The sequence below is a fragment of the Gasterosteus aculeatus genome, chromosome 4 (genome assembly GCF_964276395.1).
Source record: "Gasterosteus aculeatus chromosome 4, fGasAcu3.hap1.1, whole genome shotgun sequence".
NCBI lineage: Eukaryota > Metazoa > Chordata > Actinopteri > Perciformes > Gasterosteidae > Gasterosteus > Gasterosteus aculeatus.
The window spans coordinates 12,580,691-12,599,137 of record NC_135691.1 but is presented as its reverse complement, the minus strand read 5'-3'; the positions used below and the strand labels follow the sequence as shown (position 1 = coordinate 12,599,137).

General features: G+C 45.1%; 1 protein-coding gene across 3 annotated transcripts; it reads right to left on the bottom strand.

The window, feature by feature from the left end:
• Nucleotides 1-3,413: 3,413 nt before the first annotated feature.
• On the bottom strand, nucleotides 3,414-16,370 carry kctd12b (potassium channel tetramerisation domain containing 12b). 3 transcript variants are annotated; one of them, XM_078102272.1, is made up of 3 exons: nucleotides 15,939-16,342; nucleotides 14,757-15,752; nucleotides 3,414-4,377 (listed from the first exon to the last, which is right to left on the bottom strand). In XM_078102272.1, exons 2-3 carry the CDS (start codon nucleotides 15,598-15,600, stop codon nucleotides 3,818-3,820), a joined length of 1,404 nt encoding a protein of 467 aa, XP_077958398.1. In that variant the 5' UTR covers nucleotides 15,601-15,752; nucleotides 15,939-16,342; the 3' UTR covers nucleotides 3,414-3,817. The 3 variants fall into 3 exon arrangements, with proteins under 3 accessions (XP_077958398.1, XP_077958397.1, XP_077958399.1); XM_078102271.1 differs by having other exon boundaries at nucleotides 14,757-16,370; XM_078102273.1 differs by lacking the exon at nucleotides 3,414-4,377 and having other exon boundaries at nucleotides 12,851-15,752; nucleotides 15,939-16,343.
• Nucleotides 16,371-18,447: the final 2,077 nt, after the last annotated feature.

The following is an 18,447-nucleotide window of genomic DNA, read 5'->3' as shown; positions in this document are numbered from 1 at the left end:
GGCACCAGCCATGATGTCGCTGTGTATCCTCTTACACTCCAATAATCGCGTTCAGGGGTCCACAGATGAAAACTCTCCACGCTCACTTATCACATGGATGCAATCGCATGTAAAGGATTTGAAAGCAAGTTAGGTGACCCAACTGGAATACTGTGTGTACATGTGTGTGTGTGTGTGTGTGTGTGTGTGTGTGTGTGTGTGTGTGTGTGTGTGTGTGTGTGTGTGTAGTGTGTGTGCGAGTGCCTGTGGTGTAAAGGCTCTGAAAGCTTTCACTCTATGGAAACACATGATTTTAAATCGGTATGGAAGAGAGAGAGAAAGAGACAGCGAGAGTGAGAGAATGGGATTGGACAGTATGTAGAGAGAAAAGGGTGCAGAATTAGAAGATTAAAATATCTGCAGGATTAGGGCCCAGGTTTTAATGATGGAAATGGAAAGGCTGTAAAGGAAGTCTGACACGTTCTCTCTGGCCCTCCTCTCCTCCTCGCTGTCTCTCTGCAGAGGATGTGTCTTCTGCTGATTGCATGGACCGCCTGCGGGGAGAGCCAACACTGCTCTCCATTAAAGAGCACAGGATTGTTTAGCATACGACATTTATGTGCAAGCATATGTTTCCTCAAGCAAACAAGTTGCTCTGTGGATTGCACATTTCTTTGCAAGTTGCACGTTTACAATATTTGCCTGTGCAGATTCGCCTGCAAACACACAGGCATTGCTATTTTACGTTTTCATTCACAGGCATATATCAAATACTATAAATAACAGGATTAAGGTAATATTAAAGGAGTTTAAATCAGTTTAACCTTTTGAAAGATATGTGGTCAGACATCTTATTAAAGTTCTGAAGGATTTAAATGAATGATTTAAATTTGAATGACGTGGCGAGCTGGCCCTAGAGGAAAACTATTTCCCCTATTTGAGCATCAAAGACAAATCCGACGGTGAACATAGTGTAGTTTTTATGACTTGAATTCAACCTGGATTAAGTTTTAGTTAACATTGTAACTGAATTCTTTAATCGTTTTTAATTAAAAATAATTTCTGATCGTTCCACAATATGTCTCACCAATAACACTTTAGCAGTGAATTACCACTTAGAATCATTATAACGCAGTTGTTCATACCAAACCATTCATGATGAGAAAACTGCAGGCTGCCAAACGTTGACACCAATATGACAGCGTGAGTGTGTTAGACAGCTCGAATGGCCGCTCGGCACTCCCTTTTCAGGCATAATGATTAGGCCTCTGTCTTCTTATCTCTCCCAAAGCCACGATAAAACACTAACAAATGCCTGCATACAAAGTCTATCTTTAAGTGTGAAACTCTTACTGACTGCTGAAACACTAAATATCCCAAGACTCGAACTGCAGCGGCACTGTATTCTATAAGGATCACTTTCAGCGGAGCTCTGATTGTCAGGAGGGCTGACAGTACTGAAGATAACTCCTGCCCCGAAGAAATGAGATGCTAATGTATTGCTGGCCATTCGAAATAAATCCGCAAGGTGCTCTTTCATGCAAATGCAAGGCGCCCCCTGTGTCAGCGAAAAGGCAAAGAGGGGTGTCCATTAGAGGAGACTGTGCCCCCCGATGGCTTCAGGCAGGTTTGCTTTGACATCTTGTGGAGGTGGGGCTCGATCCAGATCCTAAAACTTTAGCAAGTGACTTTAAAGACGGACCCTATGGTTTGCTCCACCTCTGCCCAGTCATAATCACCACAGCTACAATTCGTAGGTTTGATCTGAGATGCTTAGATATTCTGTCAAAGGATGTTTTTCTGTTCCCACTAGTCTGCTTTTCTTCTTCTTTTCAAAGCACACGTATTCTCTTTATTGAATGGCTGAGCCTATTGACTTCGGATATCAAATCCTCAGAGTGCATCCATAATAAGTGAAAAGGCCATCTTCAAAGGGTTATACGGTAAAAATAGACAAAGGGGGAAAGAGCATAGAGAAGTGTACAGGTCATGCAGAGAGGCACACGTGCAAATCAAACACTGGCTTTGGACAGCGATGTCTGTTTTGTCCAACAGGACTCCAACACAGCAGGCAGCTTCTGCCACAGTAAACAGGAAATGTAAGTTTGAAAGACTTGTTTCGGTCCTCTGCATGCCACCTGACTCAGACGAGCTCTGAAGACCTTCCTGTGAGCCCGGGAGTCCGGCCAGCGCGCTGTCGCTGCCCAAGCCAATGCTGAAAGATGAGAAATACGAGAAAAGGAGCTGATGAGGCGATACTCGCTAATGAGCTGTGAAGAAGAATCTTTCTATGGATTTCTCAGCCACCGGCGTGCCAGCTGGAGACGGCCTGAGTGTGGATGACGCTGTGCAATGTTTCAACGACGACTGACTTGATGGTATAAATTGTCACTGTCGAGTAGTTAAAGGGAGGAAGAGCCTGCTGTTCAGGATTGTAAAAAACCTTAATCTGTTAAACCTCTTCTCAGAGCAAGATGGTGTCTCTGTTCCTTGTTAGCGGTTATCAGTGTGCCTGATAAAACTATTGTATTAAGTGGATGTTTAACGAGATAAAACCTGCTTTAACCTCGATATTGAACCCGGGCAGAGGCTGAACTGCACCGGGTTGCTGTCAACAGAAAGCTCTGGGATGAGACAATATCATTAGGCCTCATAGCCAGAGACCCTGTGGAATGGAAGGTTGGTATTTGGTTCTTCTCAGTTCAAATGACATTGTAGACGGACCAAAACAGACAAAATGAGGCAGCAGCAGGGCCGCATTCAGTATGTCAGCGCTCATTTCTTCTTCTATGACGTTGGTCCAGGGTCCGTGTCATATTTGTTGCTCTATGGAAACTTAATCCGAAGCCAAAATGACGCATTATTGTTGGGATCATCAATTACACAAACTGAACCATCATCAGTGTCACTAGAGCCGACCTTTAACCACCAGGTTTGCTGTTTAGCCGTTTCCAGTTGTTATGCTAACCTGAGGCTAAGCTAACCCCCGTCTGGGCTCTTCATTAAACGGAACCGTGGTTGCTCTGCTTTAAGATTGTATATAGAGTTCACAAGGCAAGCGACAATCCCAAGTACCCAATAATGAGGACTGCAACCAGGTACACATACACACTTAGGCCTACTTGCTAATTCATAAGTGAAGCAGGATGAATATGTTTTGCAGAGCAGATAGAGAAACAAATGGCATCGTGCAATGCCTTGGTTGTCATTATCGTCATTATTATTCCACAAAGCTCGTTGTCAGTAATTACTCCCCATCTCCCGGTACACAGAATTCTCCCTCTGAATTCTTTCCATTGCTGGCTTGGAGATAATGTAATCACAAAATGAATAAAATTGCACAGCTTTCGAATCACAGGCTGACAAGAGTAGAAATGCTTTGAAGCCATACAGTTAATATTGATGAGGTGAGATATTTTGGATGATTAGCAACAGAGATTTCACTTCTTTCTTTTATTTTGCATCAGCAAGGTCAAATGCCTAAAATGCGACAGCTTACATTTTCCTGTAGCTTGATCATTAAATACAGTAAAGAGAGTTTTGCAGAAATGTCTAATTAACAACATATCATCCTTTGACTGTCAATGGTTTAAACAGTCTCCAGATCAAAGTGTGGAGCAAAAACGTGTCACTAACAATCTATGATGGGTAAATGTTGGATGTGTGGGGATTTGTTGCTTGTTGAGCTCAACCTAATTAAGCACTACAGTTAATCAAACATTTTAGTTGTGCTGACATGAAAAAGCTACGACATAAGAACCTAAAGTAAACTTGCTGACTCAGAGCAACGTGAATATAAACCTGGAGTCCACTGCGCACATCGTAGTTATAAAACATTCTACGCGTTGTACTTCTTCAGCAAGTTACTTTGCCAGTGTCTCTTGCGATCCGGAAACTCTCTGGGCAAGCGGATTTTTTTGAAGTCCTCAATGCATTTCTTCAGATCCTCCTCAAGCATCTTCTTCTCCTCCTCCTCCTCCTCCTCCTCCCTGTGCAACCTCGGCGGCGGGCCACCGTTTTCCCTGGTGGTCGGTCGCGGCAGCGTCTTGAGGTGGAGGGTGGTCGGACGCGGTGAGGGACTGGAGGTACATGAAGGTTTGGATGATGGTAGAGGTGGAGGCAGGACTTGAGGTGACAGGGGTGGGATGTCGGGCCAGTGTGCGGCAGAAGGAGGTGGAGGAGGAAGAGGAGGTGTTAGAATAGGAGGAGGGTCCATGGGCAGCGGGTTTTGTGTGTCCAGAGTTGTAAAGCAGCTGGTTTTCGGTAGGCTCTGGGTTCGGACAGTGATGGGCCCAACTGTGGATGATTCAGTATGAGCAACCTCAAGTTTAGAGGTCACCGTTTCAGTGAGAACTGAGGGGTCAGAGGTCGTCGCCTCGGAAAACACTGATGAACCACCTGCAGTAGGAGAAAATAATTACAGATTAAAGAGTATACAATTGGTAACCAGTCTCTCTGGGGAATATGCTTATTATTTTTCTTTAAAAGATTTAAAGAGGGAGATCAACATTCCCCAAATGTGTAGTGGGCTAAATATAAAGCTAGAGCTAGCTATTGATTATCTCAGCTCAAAAGGGCCCTATCATCAAATCTCCACTTTGATAGTGCTTCTACGTGCTAACGTTGCTGTCTGGCACGTCTACCAACCCCCACATGCTGAAAAAAAATCACTAGAGCATTTATCTATGATTCCTGTAATAATTAACAATAATTAATAACTTTTAACTCAAGTTCGTTCTTGCAAACCTCTGCTTCACGCTAGCTCAACCTAGAATCAACCCTTAAAATGCGCTGCAGTCTGCTGGACAGTTCCTCACAATTCTCTACACGGCCTCCCAGGCTTAGGAGGCACAAAAGCGAAATGGATTAATTTCATATATGGAGACCATGTCCCGGTTCGAAAAGGCTGTGGCCAATAACACTGCACTTGCGCAAAGATTGGTCTGGTTTGGGAGGTGGGGCTTAAAGAAACAGGCACGAAAACTGAAGGTTTCAGACAGAAGGTCAATACAGGGATATTTACACATACAATACGAGAAAAATGATGTGGTTTTTTTATTATCAAAGCATGTGAACGTGTTATGGTGGAAAATAACTCAACTGAACATTTCGTCGCAATAACTTCTTACACTTTGGTCTTCAATCTGTAAAACTGTTCCAAATGACTTCCTTTAAAAGAAATTAAAAGAAAACTAATTGTATCAAAATGATGATATAATGTTTGTGGCAGCCATATGTTTTTTTACTTCAGTCCGGCTAACATTATTTCAGTCTTTTTGCTAAGCTAAGTTAGCGGGCTACCAGCTAGTCTTTCTATTGGCTGTACAAACATTGCTGGGTTGTTTATATCTGGCATGACGGCCAATAAACATTGCTTAAAAGTGTTGCTTTTTTTGCTTTAGAAATGTATAACTGACAGGACAAAAAGACGTGGTGTATTCAGGTGCCTGCGCTGTTTGAAAAGAGGGCTTGAAAAAAGAGGAGCTCGGCTCAGTAATTGACTTCATTCAAAATGTGTCAGAAGTGTGTCGCTGGCACAGAAGCAAGCGCCTCAGTTTGTGAGCACCATGTTTTTTTTGGCGCCATCAGTTCAAAAGTAAACACATGCTGGCAAAAGAGCGATGAGGAGCTTTATGGAAATATAAATTAGCAGAGGAAGAGGAGCTCAGCAGGAGAATAAAGTAAATCAGAGATAAAGAGAGAGAAGAACAGTTTCATTTAAATTCAGATGTACCTGGAATCTACATTATCCCAAAAGGAATATTGTGACTGAGCAGCTGGTGTGAAACCTGCCGGCTGAAGCTTGACAGGCCGTTTTTTCATGGCAGGTTGATCTTTTATCTCATCTCTGTGTGAGGACGGAGCATGTTTCTGTGCTGTGACTTCTTAGAATAGTTGAAATGGCACGTGCTCATTCTGCACCGAGTATTTGGAAACCCATCAACTGTTTTCAATTGACCCCTCTCTCTTTGCAAGCAGCCTAGTTTTAAAATTTCCATTTATTTTCTCAGTCTGTGGTTCACAGCCTCAGATTGGCTGAGTAAACATAACAAACTAAAACGGATAGTTTTTAAATGTTTCCTTTGTATTACTTTGTCTCTCTCCCTAAATTCACACAAACACTTTTTGATATTTTTGTGTTGTGGGTAATAAACAGCACTTGAAGAAAAGCCTCTCGGGGGGGGGGGGGGGGGACAGCGCAAAGCCTTGCGGCTACAAATTGTTTTGGTATTTCAATCTGGGCGATGAACTTTCAGAAAACAGTCGACACAAAAAAACGAATTAACTGGGTAACATTTAAAAAATGTATCCTAGATGAGTGTGGTCTTACACCAAGTTACTTACTTAGTCCTTTGTGGGCAAGTTACTGCTCATGCACGGCACCATCTGTCTGATGAAGCAGCTGCATGCAGCATATTCATCTTCAGTACATGAAAATACACATGCCGAGATATGCAGGCACAATATGCCACGCACAGCCCGACACACACGCACACACGTGTACAGACATACGAAGACGCTCCAGGCCCTGTGCTTTTCGCTTCTTATATAACTGGAAAAGCTGCTTGTGTCAAACGGAGGTGGCATAGAATATTCTCCCACTGCCTTGGCTCTTTGAAAACCGGAACACAAGTATGTGTGTGTGTGTGTCGTTATATTCTGGGCATGTATTGGCATTTGAAGAAAGGGCAGATAAAGACATAGACAAAGAAAGGAGATTGAGGATCGGCACACACATGTGCACCACTGTGTGTGTTTGTGCGCTCCCCGCATTCAATGTCCCTCATAATGAACACGTGTGTTTTAGGGCCGCCTAGACGTGGGAGTACGGGGGCTTAGCAGCGTCGTAGGAATAATCCACTGGGGGATGGGCTCCATGCTTTCCTCCACCACTAAGCCTTGTGGAGGAGAACAGCGAAAGAGAGCACTCAACCCGTTTCCCCGGGCCACTTCTCATGGGATGTATGCAAAAAGCCAAAGTACTTTCTCGCACATGCTCTCCTCTCTCGGTCTCTCCATCTGTTCAGCCTGACACATTCCTCTGTTGCCATCATTACTGCTATTAGCAAGCGGCAACAGCGTCTCACTGTTGCCGGTGTTTAGCACCTCTCTCAAAATGTACGATGATGTTTTTAATCTTAACCGTCTTGACTGTTTTTTGTTTTTTTTGCTTCGGTACCTTTTTGGGTGAAACCAAAAAGTGAAAATTACATTTACTTACATAATTGCAAGTATGTGATTGCACCCACGACATTATTCTGGTCCTAATTGACAATGTTGGGAGCAGTAAAAGGTAAGACGTAGTTAGCTCAAGCGCTCCCAATCTTACTTCATCACTCTTTGTTGTGAACGTAATCACGTGGCCTGGTGCACAGGTTAGCAATAAGCTAATTTCATTTGTTTGCATCACTTATTAGTTTGTATTATTTGTAAGTGCTGTAAGATTTTTATTTTTATTTGCTTATCTTTACGTTGTTGCTTGTGTTTTCTTTCATCCCAGTTTGAACTCAGGGCCACCTTAGATAAGATCAGAATATTTATTGTCCAGGACCAATGACTTCCTGTATTGTCCCCTGGCAGCGAAGACAACAGGAAGGGTGAGGACCAGGCTATCTGTTTCCCCTGGTTTTCTGTCGTAACGATCTCAGTTAATTGGCTGCTGGCTCCAGCTTGATAGAGCCGAGACATGATGTAGTATTAATCTTGTTAACGTGTATTTTCTACGAAATATTATCTTTTTTTGTCCTCCCAAATGATCAGTGTTGTAAACTGAGAGATGTCTTAAATGTATGCTTGCCATACATAAATATGTATTCTCTATTAAAAATACATTTCAGTATGTTTTTATTTTGTTATACGTTTTTATTCCCTTACTTACTTACTAAGTGTAAGAAAAACAGCGTTAACAGCGTTAACGTTAGTAGACTTTAATACTCACCTAAAACGTACACAATAAAAATGTTTAAATGCATTGTGGCCACTCACAGGTGTTGTGACCCAGGGATGAGGACATTAGCAAACAAGAGGACAGCATCATCTCCATGGTAACGCCACAATGTTGTGCAGGAGCCAGAGGTAGACGAATGCATAGTAATGTCTCTTAAACGGAGAGGAGCCTTTTATCCAGAGTGTGAAGATGTACATATGTCTCCATTCTGCTGTTCCAGCGGGAGCTTACGCTACATAGTTTCAGCAATTACCGCGTGTTTTCTCTATATAATAACCCAGTACTCAGCTCAGATATCCAACATCTGCTTTGTAAAATGGTGCCTAATGACAGAGTGAGCCGTACCACCCACTGCCTTTCTCGATCATTGTCTTCTGCCATCATCGGGTGTAATCAGAACATTACATTCTTTTGACTAGAAGCGGAAACACAGTCAAAATCACTGGAGTGTGCCCATAAGTCTCAGTGCAATTACATATCTGTCAATCTACATAAAGTAGAGGAAATGCGTGACATAAACAGCTGGAGACCCCAGGGAGCTGCTGCAGAGTGTGAAAAGCAGTCGAGGTTTGATGAAAGAAAGGGGGAAAAGAGGAGGAAGAAACCAAGTCATCAATTAGTAACCAGCAAATGCGGTTTTCCAATTATTTTTGGTGTGGGAAACTCCATTTTATGATTGTTTTTATTTTCACACACAGGCTCAAATCTACCAACCACTTTTCCTGCTGAATGCCTGCTCAACTTTTATTTCCCAATGCTTTAAATCCCCAGAGCTTCCAGCCCAGCACATTACCAGCCTGACTAAGCACCCTAAAGCGCGTCCTGGCAACCCTCAGCCTCTGCAGATCCTGCAGCCCCCCTGCAAACCGGCTTCTCCTCTCCTGCAGGATTTCAGCCATGGTCCAATCATGCTCAGGACTGCAGTACCCAGGACAAGCCTTCCTGTCCAGATTACTGATAATTAGAGGGGAAGATTAAAGCCCGGGTCTCCAGATGGCTGAGGTGACACACAGTTGACAGACGCATCGACAACTCACCGCTGAAAGCAGGACGCATTGAATCAACAAAGACTTGGTGACTGCTCACACCTCCGTCACATTGTTTCCATCAAACTGTCATAAGTAACTCTATCAGTAAGACACAGTCGCTTTGGATGAAAGCGTCAGCTAAATGACATGTAATGTAATGTAATTAAGGAAGCAGAAGGCTTTGCTGATTTGTTGTCAATGGTAGATACTAACGTCCATTCCAAAATTCCAAAATTTTAAATGTATTTAAAATCTCTTCAGCACAGTGTTTCTCCTCGGTTTACAGCTTTGGAGGAACATGGCAGCAATAGAGATAATGTTTTTCTGCCAGAGTGAGTTATTGACGGCGTGCAATTAAAACTCATCATATTGGAGTAATGTGTCTCATTTGCAAAGAAAGAAACGTTATCATACAATATAAAGCGATGGGGAGACAATGGACCCTGGGCACAAATACAAAAGTAGCAATGCAAAATGTATGTAATCATACAAACATACAGGCCACCAACTCGGGCGAATCTACATTGACAAAACGCAGGATAACCATGAAGTTTAAAAATGGGTTAAAACAATGCAAATATATCCCAAATGTCTCTCCCATCAAACACAGCTTGAATAGGGCCTCTATGATTGCACGCAAAAGATCGCTTTGACTTTTACTGATGTAAAAGGTCAAAGTGGCTTAAACCTTCTTTCTAAAAGCCACGAGGGCCCACTCAGTACATCATGGTGTTCATTAAATAAATGATGGTCCTCCACCAAATCATTTCGTACTCCCTCATTCCCAACCTGCTCCTACTTGGTGTTTCCCCCGAACCCCTCATCCCTCCATCACTTATTCTGTCTCGGTCTTGGAGCTTAAAGGGAAGATAAAAGATTGTGAAATCAAAGGGAATAATAAAGAGGTAACATGGAGAGAGAGAGAGAGAGAGAGAGAGATTAAGTTACAGAAGTAGAAACAGTACTGTGCATTACTAGTAACCTGATCTGCTTCTTGTCAGCTGCTAGATCGTGTCCCTTGTAAACTCCCCCGTTCCGTCGCCCCCTCGGGTGTGGCCACGCCCTGACCTTGCACAATGGAGTTGCGTGGGACAATATGTTTAGCGGGCTGAGGTGGAGGAGGAGGGCCAGCGCTGCATGTGTACCCGTGCTGGAGGATGGAGCAGTGCAGTGACTGTACATATACGACTCCATGGCTGGCTCACTATAAATAACCCAACACACAATGAGATAAAGATGACCTGAGCGAGCGCTACTGTTTCCTTTTCACGTGGGCCTACGTGGCATTGTGGGCGTAGTACGTCGTCGTCAAGGACAAACACGAACACGGTAAGGCTCAAGCGGCCATATGTGTACATGTAAATGAACAAAAAACATGCAAAGCTCTTTACTTGTTTTCACACACAACACGCACACACACACACACACACACACACTGATGGAGCTGAGACTTCAGGCAGTAACCTGCGCTCTCCACCCACCCATTGCACACTCTTATCGGCCAACGCATCTCCCAGGTAATTAGCAGCAATGATGCTGTTCTACACAAGCATGGACTTATCCTGAATATTGGTGACGAGAGGGCGTGAGGGATGTTGTGTAAATTTTTTTAACTCCACACAAAGACGAGTTAAAAGAAGGCAGCCAATTAAGGTCTGAAGGGGTAGAGCTTCTCGGTGAAGGAGCAGCCGGTGAAGGAGTAGAGATGATCTGCGCTATCTACATTGTAAAAGGAAACCAGACCCTCCTCGTAATCCACGAACAAAAAAGAAGGCAGCCAATTATGGTCTGAAAGCCTCACAGAATCATCAGTCGGGCGAAAGAAAGGCTGGTGAACGGCAACTTGTCTGTGTTTAGAAAGGCCTGCTGCCTGCTCAGCATATTTCTCCGAGTTCATTGGACCCACTCGGCTCCCATACCAACCCAAACACTCACAACACTAACCCGGGCCAAAAATCCACGTAAGCACAAACACCCGCACAAGAAGAAAACAGGAGCCAAAATATACTGACACACAAATCCAAAAGGTCGACAAGGAATCGGTGCAGAGAAAACATAAACAAGCGCAGAGCCACAGATGGTGGCCTCTGAATGAACAAAAACAGCAACATCTGATAGTAAAACCAGTCAAAGATGTTGAGAAAATGACTCTTTTTGGCGCTCTCTTTCGTCCTTCTTATTAAGATTTATTCTTAAAGAGGGATGCTAGAAACCCAGCATTATTATACTTGAGGCACAACTCGTGAATCACAGGAGGGAGATTTTTTTTTTCCACCAATGAGACATACTCAGTATTAATCCCAGACACACAGAGTAATCCTATGGATCTGTCTGGTTTAACTGGATCTCTCGGTCAGTGTTGACACACAGGCCACAGACCAACACATTGCAGCACGGCCCAGCGAGGGCTTTGTGCGTCCGGATGGTCCAGCGCCTCTCTGAATACCAGCCATGTCATGTTGCTCAGGAATACACGAGATGGGAACACCAAATCCTTCCCAGTTAAATACCCCCCCCCCTTCCCCCACTACAATCAAGTAAAGCAATCTGCTGTTTGGAATCTTTTTTTTCCCAAAAGATAGAGAAGCAAAATGTCATAGTAAAATATCTTTATTGTAAGATTCTGGGTAGAACAGGGACACCACGGGAGACACAAATAGAACCGGTTTCTTGTTTGGCGCGCAAGGCAGCCGCAGGTCTCACAACAGAGCTTTAAAAAAAAACAGTAGCCTTTTTTTATATTACGGCCTGGCCCGTGGGCCTCCGTGCTGCTTGTCACACATCTGCTATGAATGTGGAGCCATGAAGGTAAAGAGTGGGAGCGGCTGCCGAAACTTCACCCACGAGGCGTGTTTCATGCCTGTGCAAAGGACTGACCTTTGCGCTCCCGAGTTGTATCTGTGTGCTGGAGGACACTGACCGAGGAACTCTGTGTGGGACTGTGTTTGTTTGGACTGGAGAGACACTGCGGGCGCGGTATTGTCTCCGGGGATTTGCCGTTCCCGGGAACGCAACAAATGTTTTTCCAATAAGGAAGCCGCATAAAGTTCATCAGCTGTGCTTTTATCCAGGCCAGACTGAGATCAGGTTTAGAGGCTCTCATGCTAAGCTAATTAACATGTGATAATCCCCTTGGTAAGAACACCTTTCAGAAAACTGCCTCGCCTACATTAACATAAGCTCGGTTGTTGTTTCAAGGGTAAATGATGTTCCCTTTTGTGTCCGTCGATAAAAGTGCAGTATTTTTTTCTGTGACAACAGATGTAAACTGAGCGAGTGTCACAAAGCGTACGCAACTCCTGCATTTCACGGTCATGGATTTCTAGGCATCATCTGCTTCAAGATGATTTATTTTTTTACCAGAAATACTAATTAAGTCAATTATTGGCAACAACAGGAGTGTTTTGTGAGCTGCTTTAAAATAGGCTGTTATCTCACATATGCATGTCCTCATTTCCATCCTGGCTCTGTGTTAGAAAAATGTCTTTCTGGTCAACTGCTAGAAAGAAAAGAAAAAAAAAGGCTGAGAAATAAAAAGGGGGATTAAGGTGTGGAGAAACCAGATGGGAGGGAGAGAGAGAGAGAGAGAGAGAGAGAGAGAGAGAGAGAGAGAGAGAGAGAGAGAGAGAGAGAGAGAGAGAGAGAGAGAGAGAGAGAGACTATGCCTGAGGGTAGAGTGTTAATATAAGTAGAGTTTATGTGCAGGGACATTTCCTTGAATGGAAAATAGTGAGATTTCAATTTGATTTGGTTTACTTGTGCTTGAGTTCAATTATTCCTGCAAATTAAAAAAACAAACTGCAGCATGATGAAGATGTGCCACTTTCTTCCTGGTTTGTACTGAGCGTCATTCAATGCAGAGAAAACGTCATGAATGGAAAATACAACCCAAAAATAGAAAGAAAAACATCTTTTATTTGACAAATCAATTTTGCTTTTGGCTGAACACTTTTGATTTCAGTGGTCTACGGCTGCAGCGACACACTAACATATTGACTCAGAATGCAACAGCACTTCAGCACACTGAAACACAACATTGCACTTTCTAGAATACATTTCATAATACATGTATTGTCAGTGTCAGGCGCCCTGCCAGGACAAGGGCCTGACAGCTGAGGAGAAACCCTGCACTGTTCTGCCCCGATGGCCTTTTCCTCAAATTCAAACCGGTCGTCAAAAACCTGTGACAGCATCTAAGTTTGATGCATCTTTCCCGTTGCCACGTCCTCAGCTGCATCTTAAATGCCTTGTGTTTGTGTTGTAGTCTGAGGTAGGCTATATGACGTGCAGGCCGGTCCTAAGGCTGTATCTGGAGATTACAGTCCGTCATGACTCGCTTCTTTATAACTGAAGTCAAACCCGCGTGCTAGAAACAGCCTTCACAGCGCCCTTGCTACAAAGGCGAGAAAAACCTTGTGCTCGGCTGGCTACAGCGTAATCCTACCCTTTCTTGTGGGTATTCACTTACAGTAAGTGAGAGCTACCATCAAATATGCAACAGCTTAAACTAATACCAAACTCAGTATCGAGAATAACATTACTGTTTACAGAGCACTCAAAACGTGATCCGCTATAGGTGACTACCATATTTTTTTTGGAAGAGGAAACAACACGTAGTCATGGTTTAAGCCGGTCTCAAGAAGCGCTTCACTATGCAAACGCTTTAAATATTTAATTGAGCAAAGAAATGTCAAAGCAACACAATGAGCAAAAGAAATAGAGCAGTGGGCTGTGAGTGATGTAACAACATCTGCTCGGCCCTTCCAGCGAGAGTTATTAAAATACTGAAAGCTCTATTGCACAATCAATAAACACACCTCATCCAGCAAGATTTTTTCTTTTTCTATTTTTTTTTTCTGTCAGTTATGTGGTGACATTTTAGTTTCCGTCGTTGTTCGTCAGAGCCTGCTGGCTGTTCATTTTACCAACAATCAGTGTATTTTTGAAAAAGAAACGTCACACCTAAAATCTACTCAACCACTTAAAAATGAAAAAACTCAATGCATTTTCCTCCATGTCCGTGTGGCTGTACCATCGTTAACCTCATTCACTCATAACAACAGCTGAACAGATTACTCCTGTATGGCACGGTCACCACCGCATGGTGCTGGACACATTTAGGAAAACTGAAGAAGAATTGATTCTCTGTGGCACACTTCTTTCTTGTGCTTGGACTGCTCGCATCCCTCAAGGCTGATAAGACGTCCAATTATTTGGTAAGTTAGTTCAGAGGAGCAGAGGAGAGTCCGATCTGCTCGGGCGAGCAGGCAAAGTATAGCACTTGACATCGTGGCCACTTTTTAGCCCTTTACCTTATGCCCTTGTGACTGCTTTAATTGTCATGTAGACACATCGGGTGCTTATTTAACAAAGTTAGCTCGTGGATACAGTTTTGTGCTTCACCAAGAAAGATGCAGGATACAGAGTACAAAACGGGGGGGGGACGTACATAGACGGTATCAGTCTCTGCAGGAATGGCTGTGGGGTTGGCGTGGTCGAGGACCGGGGACTACAACTAGATGCAGCGGTAGTTTTAGGGAGGGCAAAAGCTGGACCTGATGATGAGGGGAATGGATCTGGGGTGCACAGGGGGCGGGAGCTGCAGAGTCAGATCAGCGGTTGGGTACCGCTCATTGGATAAAAGCTGAAGAGGAGGCGGAGAAAGATGGAGGGGCACAACATCTACGCTATACATCGACTGGTGCAGGAGCCATCCGATTGAGGAGGACGGGGTGGCTGGGGGAGCACTTGGAGACAGGGTGGGGGGGGACCAGGGGAACAAAGCCGATAGTCTCACTCACGGTAGAACACATATTCAGTGTAGCTGGTCCAGATCTTGTCGTCCGTCTGCTCATGGGCAAAGGCGCAGGTCCCTGTGGAATTACAGGCCACCATGTGGAAGCCTGCGTCAGACAGCTTGTCAAAAGCCTGCTCCAGAAAGGTGAACTTGAGATAGTAGCGGGACGTGTAGCGCTCGGGAGGGCGGTCCGGGTCACGACTCTCGTTGAGGGTATCCCCAAACACCTCTTTGGCCAGAGAGGTCTTCCCACACACCATGATCCGCGCCACCCGGCGGAATTTGGCATCGGTCTGGCTGTCACGACCCAGGGTGTATGAGCCTCGGTAACCAATGGTGATGAACCCGGACCGCTTGCCGTCCATGGCGCCGGGCATCATGCTGGTGCAGGCGGCGGCTGAAGCGCCCAGGGAGCCCAGGTTACGGGCCGTGTCAATCCCAGGTGAGGAGTCGTCTGGGTCGCTCTGACATCCCTCGTCGCCAAGCGAGTTCTGCTTGCTGATTTTGGGCGCCAGTAGCTTGACGAGCTCTGGGAGGTTGAAGAACTCAGCCTCCCTTTGCAGTCGCCCGCGCTCAGGAAAGTGGTCTGGTAGAACCAGCTGCTGGTCCCGCATGTAGTCCAGGATGTAGCGGAACAGGAAACCGTCGCGGTCCACGAAGAAGCGTCCCTTTGTGTCCCTGGCCAGTCCTTTGGCTGACTTTCTACTAAACATCTCCCACAGCAGGGAGTGTGGCACACTCGTGAGGGTAGAAAAGCGGGTTATGTACACCTGGCCACCAACATTGAGCTCTACGATCTCTGGGAAGGGAACCTCCTCCCCAGATATGCCACTATCGGGTAAAGCCATAGCTTATTCTTGCCTCCCAGGTCAACTCCCGTGCAGCTTTTAACAACTCACTCAGTTGTAGTGAAAGTTTAAATGGGATTTCTTCTCAGGGTGGTCTGGTCAGGCCTGTTGCTGGTCACAGATGTCCGGTCCTCGGTGATGGAGCGGCTGATCTGTGGTGTGCGCGCAACAACAACAACATCAAAACAAAAAAAACTGACCGCTGCGCTCACCTCGATGCAGGCAGCAACAAAGAAGCAGCCTCACAGAAACAGCCTCTACGCTAACTGCGGATCTTTCCAACAACCACTAAAACATAGCGACGGGCATTTTTACGCGGCGTTGAATGGAGACGTTACCTTCACGCGCAAATAGAAGGGATTTCCTCAGATTAAGATTGCGCACTTTGGCACTTGCTCTCTGAGTAGGATATGCACGATTGGCCGAATTGACCATAGCGACATATGTCGTGCCCTAGTTCAGTCCGCTCGTCCTGGCGCAAACGGGATCAGGTGGCCCAACTTCAATTAGGCAATCCATAGTTGGAGATTTCGGTGGGCGTCCCGGCGACGAAAAGCCACGAGATGAAGAGCACGGTGCCAAAGTAGTGAGTGAAGAGGACGCAGAATAAGACCACCTCCGAGATTTCCATCACTCGTGGGTCCGATTCGCGTGAGGCGGTCAGCTGTTCAGTCTCCGCGTTCCGCTCGCGTGTCAGACTCTGCTGCAACGTAACGGAGGATGCACGGTAATACTCCCCGACTGGCCACGCCCACGCCCGGTGACGCGCCTCCGGCGTGATCCCCCGTCCTGCGTGACCAGTGGGAGTTGGTCAGTCGACGTCCTTTACCGCATATGCGTAAAGATGTCGAAGCATCTTACTGAAACTTTCGTTGAAATGGATGTATTAAAATAAACACATGAGCCAACAGGATCCATTAAAGGGTGTCTCGTTTTTTTGGACTTTGTACTGTACTTTATGTATTCAAACATTCCTTTAGTAAGCCTGCCACAGACGGATTACAACCACCGAACCAGGTGCCAACATTCATTTAACATTCATTTTCTTCTTGAAATAAACACAGTGGACTGAAAATCAAACTGTCCCCAATTGTAAATATGCGGGATCTCATTATAACCAAGCCGCTGATTTAGAACTGGGGTTGCATTTCATTTGAATGCATTTTTTTTTGGAGACACTCTGCAGTCAGTCGTCGTCTCACTGAAGGATGGCTTAACAGTGACATCTAGTGAATACCCAACAGGGGTTTTCTGTTTTTCTCTTCGAGAACATTGACTACAGATTTTTATCAGATACTAGCAGGCTAGTTGTGTTCTACATTAGCTTTTATTATTCTAGTAAAGCCCCCCCCCCCCCCCAACACTCAAAATGTCCTATTCATGTAGATGTTTGACCTTTACTGTGCGGAATTATGCATGCACAGAGTGCTCAAAGGTCTGTTTTCACACTTGAAGGTTTTTCTGTGTTCACCTTTAAAAGCGAGTTAAAACACTTATGCTCTGATGTTTTTCTTCCCCTTTCACTCCCTCTAGGTGTCCATACGGAGCCCACACAGTCCTCTCTCTCTCTGACTAATAGGCCACTTTCCCCCCCATCTCTAAGCATTCTGGGGCTGATTTCCCTGAAGACCTGGTAGTCTCTAGCTGGCTTGCAGCACTTGTCGTCCACATCCTGGCTCCGGCCCCTCTGGTTACGTGAGCCGGAGCCAGGATGTGGATGTAATGTGGTGAGATTAGTCAATGACAAAAGTCTCAAGCTCCGTTTGCAGTTCCCTTTGCTGGGATGTGCAGGAAAAATATGCTGTGGAACGGCAGGATCCTGCCTATGGTCATAAACAAAATAGCAGAAAAAATACGATCTGATGCTAAACCGTATCTAAATATTAAAGATTATCATCAACTGTCACTTTCGTCCCTCTAACCACATTGATCATCAGGAAAATGGACAAAATAACTACATCAAATTAATTGGTTTGCCCTTCTGCAGCAGCTGGATTATCTTTGAACGTTTTTTTTCTCCAATTTTCATCACAGTGATGGCTTTCGAAGGTTGTTAGCTGTGTGTGCGTGCGCGTGTGTATGTGTGCATGCATGCGTTTGATGCTCCACCGATTCCGAATAGACAGAGAAGAAGCTTGGGGGACAGATAGTGGTTCAGCATGTACCCGGACAGGAAATGGGAAAATGTGCTGACTGCCACTGCCGCATGCATTCAGCGAAAAAGCAACCAGACTCCTGCAGAACTCTTGCATAAGTGCAAATGAAGTTATTCTTTTTTTCGAGTACGTTTGCATATTGATCCCTGTGGTTCCTGCAGACGGCTGCACCGGGTGATTTATGAGATGCTCTGTGGGATCAACAAACAAAAAAAAAAAAAAAAAAAAAAGAGAACAGCGGTTTGCATCAATCAGGTGTCTGCGGGGCCCGAGTGAACCCATCTGCACTGCCTCATTTCCCTCAGAGCGAAGCACCTGGGTGGCACGGAGGTGAAACAAGACACATCGTGCTGCATCACATCCAGGCCCGGCTGCGAGAGTCTCTCTGCGTGGCGGGGGGTGGGGAGTCGTTTTATTTAATCACGAGGCTGAGTGAGAGTCCGCAGCAGTCACTCCGACAGATGAACAACGCAAATTAAATTAAGATTCCAGACATTCGACCCGGAAGGCCGCCTCCACCTTCCTCGCTCATGTCAGCGCAGATGCACCCAAACGAAGCAGTCAATCAGTTTGTTTCCTCCACCTTCCGAGGCCACTTCCTAACCAATCAACTGCAGACAACTTTGACAAATGTGCTTGCACATTAATCACCATCACCCTTCCTGATCTTGGTCTTTTCGCCGGCGAGAGT

Coding starts and splice junctions, on each gene's coding strand:
- kctd12b (XM_078102271.1), bottom strand. CDS start 15,600: ATGGCTTTACCCGATAGTGGCATATCTGGGGAGGAGGTTCCCTTCCCA. Junction 4,378..14,756: donor CACTGAATATGTGTTCTACC/GTGAGTGAGACT, acceptor CTCCTACTGCAG/GTGGTTCATCAGTGTTTTCC.